The 6000-nt window shown below is 39.8% G+C and overlaps 1 protein-coding gene across 1 annotated transcript in view; it reads left to right on the top strand.

Moving 5' to 3' along the window:
- The first annotated feature begins 22 nt into the window (after positions 1-22).
- The window catches only part of LOC117306664 (gamma-aminobutyric acid type B receptor subunit 1-like), a 28874-nt gene continuing 22896 nt past the window's right edge, over positions 23-6000 (top strand). Inside the window, exon 1 of the mRNA XM_033791150.1 lies at positions 23-342. Coding sequence (XP_033647041.1) covers positions 100-342 — 243 coding nt within the window. The 5' untranslated portion in view covers positions 23-99. The remainder of the gene's footprint in view (positions 343-6000) is intronic.

Here is a 6000-nt window from a genome sequence, read left to right as displayed (position 1 = left end):
AACAATTCTACCTGGCATTTTTTTGTATATAATGTGACGGTTGCTATACACACTTCACACTGCTCAGAATTTCTCCGGTGGAACGTTCGCTCTGTGACCATGTTTTGGTTTCGACTGCCGGTGTTTTTCGTTGTAATCACGGCAGCAGTTCGTCCATGTGACGGCCTCGGCTTTTCAAACTCAACCGTAAAACTGTATCTTCTTGGGCTGTTTCCGATGACGGGTTCATGGGCCGGTGGACAAGCCGTTCTACCCGCTACGAAGCTTGCCGTGCAAGACATCAATGCTAACCCTGATATCCTATCGGGATATGAGCTCGTTTTGATTCCAAAGGACACATCGGTAAGACTGATGTTTGTTTGTGTTTTTGCCTGTCAATGACGATTGACAAGTGTAGCATTATTAAGCCTTAAAGTATATAATTTGTGTTTGTTAAAGGGACATACAGAATTGGTTTTGCTTGCAACACAGTTGCTGGCAGTGTAAGCACTTTACGTAAATCCATCATATAAACTGACAAACCTGTAGAAGTTTGAGATCGATCGGCCATCTGGGTCACGAGAGAAAGTGAAAAACCGATAACACGTTCAGCGTGACATCGACCTCAAAATTCAAATTCTGAGATCTCGAAATCAAATTCGTGGAAAATTACTTCTTTCACGAAAATTACGTTACCGTAAGAGGGAGCCGTTTCTCACAATGTCTTATACTATCAACAGCTCTCCATTACTCGTCACCAAGTAAGGTGTTTATGCTAATTTTGAGAATTACCAATACTGCACTAGTGTCCAGTGCCTTTCAACTTTTGGTGCATACATATCTTTTTGAATGACCACATTACTTCAAAGTGAAATATTTCTCAAACATGCTTTTTATTATCGAAAGCTTCTGTAGGCTCAATAACCAAAAGTTGTTATTGCCATTACCAAACGTACACTTTCCATTTAATAAAGGCCGGAACAAAAATGTTTTCTTCCAAAATGTAATGTGAATTCCATTCCAATTAGTAATATTCATCACGAAATCATATTGAAACTTTATTTTGAAGCAGACCTATAATTGTTCCAATCAGAATGACTGTTTTTTTTTTCTTTTTCTTTTTTTCAATTCATTATATGGACATGTTTTGTGAACATAATTGCTTGTATTCATTAGAACACCCAGACAAACTGAAGACGTAAACTTATGTATTATAATGTATAGCATCCTTTGTGGCATGTCATGGCCTAGTGGTTAAGAGCACCGTATTCAAGCTCTGGTGTTTCTGAACAGAATAGTGTGTGTTAGAGTCCCAGTCGTGACACTTGTGTCCATAAGAAAGACATGTAACCACGATTGCTTCGTAAAAATGGGGAGGTAGTGCTTTCTGCTCTACCAGGCAGGCTTCTTTTACTGTTGTTATTATTATTATTTATTCGACCTCGGTAATGCAAGAACAACAAGTACAATACAAGCCATAATAATAATAATATCGAAGTCTTATATAGCGCACGTATCTACCAAACAAGGTACTCAAGGCGCTGAGATACAAATTTTCAGAAAGATAGGTAATTGCAGTGATGAGTTTTGAGACCCAATTATTTAGCACCTTATAATGGTTTACAAGGTGCTACGGCGCATACAGCAGCCACAGCCAGGAACACCGGGGCGGACCCCTTCTATTTCCGAAGGAAAGTGCACTGGGTTCTTTTACATGCGTTACACAACACATCGGACCAACGGCTTTACGTCCCATCCGAAGGACGAAGCAATGGTTAAGTAAGTGTCTTGCTTAAGGACACAAGTGTCACGGCTGGGGATTCAAACCCACACTCTGCTGATCAGAAACACCAGAGTTTGAATTCGGTGCTCTTAACCGCTCGGCCACGACACTTCCAACAAAGGAACAAAGAAAGCGAAACAGACGACAAAGCAAACAAAAAATATAGTCCCAGTCGTGACACTTGTGTCCCTACAAGAAATGACCATGATTGCTTCGAAGAAGCAAGTTACAGACTTCTAACCAATTGTAACAGTGTAAATTTTTGCTCGGGTCAAAAGGCTCACCCTATATTTCACATGATTTTTTCTTTCTTAAGAAATCGGCTGGGCCTACTTTTGAATACAAAATAGATTATGTGTAAATGCTCCCCATATATAACAATGTCGTACAATCCCTGTCATGCAGTGATAACAATTCAAAAATCTATTGGGAATAAATATTATAGACAGACAAGATTTGGTTTGGTTTTAGCTCAATGATACTTAATGTCGCATTGGGACCAATTATAAGCGTGTTATTCGATTATACGTTAGAACCTTGAGGAATTTTTATTTCTTAATCATTAAAATGAAGTTCGTTCCAATTCTGTTTGGTATGTTTTAATTCACTAGAGATTATGAAGGATGCATTTGATTTATATGCACGGCCCAATGTCATTTTAAAGTGTCAGAAATTATTGTTTACGTTTTCATCCGTTTTGGTTAAAGACACTGGACACGTTTGGTAAATCATTGTCAAAGACCAGTATTCTCACTGGGTGTATCCTTGTGCATAAAATGACAAACCTGAGAATTTTTGGACTCATGTTGATCAGTGAAGTTGCAAGAGAATAGTGAAAGAAAAAACACCCTTGTTGCATTCTTTTGTGTGCTTTCAGCAGATGCATATAAATAAAAAGGCTTCAGGCATGAAGTCTTAGTATTTGAGTGAGAAATAATCATCTTTCTCAAAAACTACGTTACTTCATCGAGGGAGCCGTTTCTCACATTAATGTTTTAAAATAATAACGGCTCTCCATTGATCGTATAACCCATTAAAATGTGTTTGTTAACCATTATAATGAGTAATTAGCACTCAAAGGTAACAACACTCGAAGGTAACAACACAACAGGTTTAGCGTCTCCCTTTTTGGAAAACAAGAAGGAGGGCCTTTTAATTTTTCAAAATGGCCGCCTGACACCTTTTTTAAGACAAGCGGCTGGGCTACTTTTCACTTTTTGCTGGTATCAATAAAAAACATCCCTTTTTTCGTAAAAGAAAAAGGAAAAAGCGGCCTCTAAAGCCGGCCTCAGGTCGAACTTCTTGCGTCAACAAAATTAGTCGGCTACTGACTTTTTAGGATCACACTGCGCCTGAGCTAAGACCATCGGAAACTTTTCAGTAAGCGATTATTTACGACCTCCCAATGCCATAGAGCTGCTTATACGGTGAACATTTTTATATTGCTTAACGTAGCAAAAATAATTGCTCAAACGTACACCTATTTCACGAGCTTAAGCACGTAAACAAACTGCGCGCGCAACATTTTAGATAGCCTTGCTCAAGGCAGTCGAATTTATTCTCTCCGAAAAAAGACCGCCGCTGTATAAAAACCCACCCGTATTCACTGTGCGTAACATCGCACGACACGATGCCCCCGTACACTATCCGCATGCGGAGGCCGTTAGGCCGAGCCTCCGCATGCGGTTAGTGGTACGAGTGCGGATGACTTGTGTGCACAGTAGTCGTACGATGTGACAGTTTGTATACGGGTGGGTCATGCGGTGTGATCGCACGCACCACGCACAGGGTATACGGGTTGGTTTACAGCGGCGTCCTTTCGGAGTGAATAATGCGACTGCCTTGAGCAAGGCTACATTTTAGATCGTTTCTTAAGCAAAAAAAAGAAGAAGGTGCTGACAAAACGGCGGGCGAAATAAATGCGGAGTGGCGATTAAACAAGTAATCACCTTCTCTGTCTGATAAGTATTATGTGTAATGGTTGAAAGCGCCCCTCGAAAGGTTTACACACTAACTTGAGAGTAAACAAGAACATAACACATTGTACAACATTTCTGAAGCATTTTAGACATTCGTTTACTTCGCTACACTACATACAAACACACGTAAAATACACACAGCTGCGCGGGCTGCTACACTAACAACGTTTTGCAATGATGTTGCACTATGCGCTGTGTGCTTTTATTTAACAGGGTGTTAAAAGGCAGTGGACACTATTGGTAATTACTCATAATAATTATTAGCATAAAAACTTACTTGGTAACGAGTAATGGGGAGAGGTTGGTAGTATAAAACATTGTGAGAAACAGCTCCCTCTGAAGTGGAGTAGTTTTCGAGAAATAGGTATTTTTTCACGAATTTGATTTCGAGACCTCAGATTTAGAATTTGAGGTCGCGAAATCAAGCATCTGAAGGCACACAACTTCGTGTGACGAGGGTGTTTTTTCTTTCATTATTATCTCGCAACTTCGATGACCGATTGAGGTCAAATTTGTACAGGTTTGTTATTTTATGCATGTTGAGATACACCAAGTGAGAAGACTGGTCTTTGACAATTACCAATAGTGTCCAGTGTCTTTAAGCAAAAAATAGAGGCTTTAAGGACCCCTTTTTGCTTGCTTGCCGCTTAAACCTTGCTTAAGCAAGGCTATGACATACAAAATGTGCTAGGTGCGCCCGTTAAGCACAAAATCGACCGTTACGGCAGCTCTGTGAAATTGGGCCCTGTGCTTAAACAGGGTGCTTAAGCAGAACATTGGGGCTTTAAGGGCCCTTTTTGCTTGCTTGCTTGCTTGCTTGCTTGCCGCTTTAAGCAAAAAACCTTGCTTAACCAAGGCTATGAAATGACAAAATTGCTATAGATGCGTCTGTTAAGCACGAAATCGACCGTTAAGCAGCTCTATGAAATTGGCCCCCTGAGCGTATTATAACTGCGATGATTTTAAGATAACCTGAAACAGTCGCCGCTCGAAAAAAGTAACAGTCGCAAGAGTAGAACAATTTCAACTTGTATGACGTGATCCCGACGGTCGGGAACCATCGCTGGCGCACGATTTCTCAGTTGTTGTGACCCAGACCTTGTCTGCGCGTTGCCGACGGTTTGTTGCGGCCGCTAGAAAATCGTAGGTCAACCTGAGGCCGACTTTAAAAAGAAGCGGGCGGGGAAGTTGAACATGTTTTATTTTTCATGTTGCCTTATTTGTATGAGTAGGGTATATATCTTGTATTGTGCAGTAGTTTGTTCCATCAATTATGAAACGCAAAGTGCACGACTTATAAAGCCCCACCACGTCACACTTGAAAATGAACAAGCTCCAATCATTTACGGTGCGATCATGCATAAAAATTTACTCTTGACGATGACAAGTCACATCACATGTAGCTAACAGAATATCGAGTGTCTGACACCACTCAAGTGACAATAATTGTCTTTGACAGATACCAAAGGTGTCCAGTGAAAATGCAGTCTAAGAAAATGGCAAAATTAACATCACTGATTCATGACAACGCTTTATATGCCATTGTTTTTTGGCAAATGTGCGTATGCTCTGAACTATACATAAACAATTAAAAGTTACCTTGTAAGTCTGCTGTATTTTGTACATCTGCAGTTTGTTAAAGGCGCTAGACACGTTTGGTAACTGTCAAAGACCAGTATTCTCACTAGTTGTATTCCAACATGCATAAAATAACAAATCTGTGAAAATTTGAACTCATTGGTCATGTACAAGAAAATAAAGAAAGAACAAAATCTATACAGAATAAACTTTTAAAAAGTGAAAAAAGAAGAAGACATTTCTTAGACAAACGCTCGTTTTGTATCATTTTATATATGAAAAACAAATCTATGCATACACTCAGTCAAAACGGTAGGGTTTCTTTTTAGAGCAACTAGTGAGCTTATTTAAAATTGTTGGACATCGTCACGAAATCTGAATATCAGTCAGTACCGGAAAGTAGGCCTATACATATTGCCAAATTTAATCAGTGAAGTTTCTCCAAAATCAGATATGCGGACCTCCTTTCTGATGGAGCATTCGGATTTCTGTATGATATCAATCAATCAATCAATCAAAGGTCATGTGTAGAGCGCCAAAATCAAGAGTTTGTTCTAAGGCGCTGAGGCAAAGTTGAATGGTTAGTAAGCCTGCTGAAACAGGTGAGCTTTAAGGAGTGTCTTGAATGAGTGAGTGAGCTGGCATTTCTGATCTGTGTAGGAAGCTTATTCCACCTTTTGG

The sequence above is a fragment of the Asterias rubens genome, unplaced genomic scaffold (genome assembly GCF_902459465.1).
Source record: "Asterias rubens unplaced genomic scaffold, eAstRub1.3, whole genome shotgun sequence".
NCBI classification, from domain to species: Eukaryota; Metazoa; Echinodermata; class Asteroidea; order Forcipulatida; family Asteriidae; genus Asterias; species Asterias rubens.
Note: the sequence above shows the minus strand (reverse complement) of the source record. Positions and strands in the feature narration are given on the sequence as shown.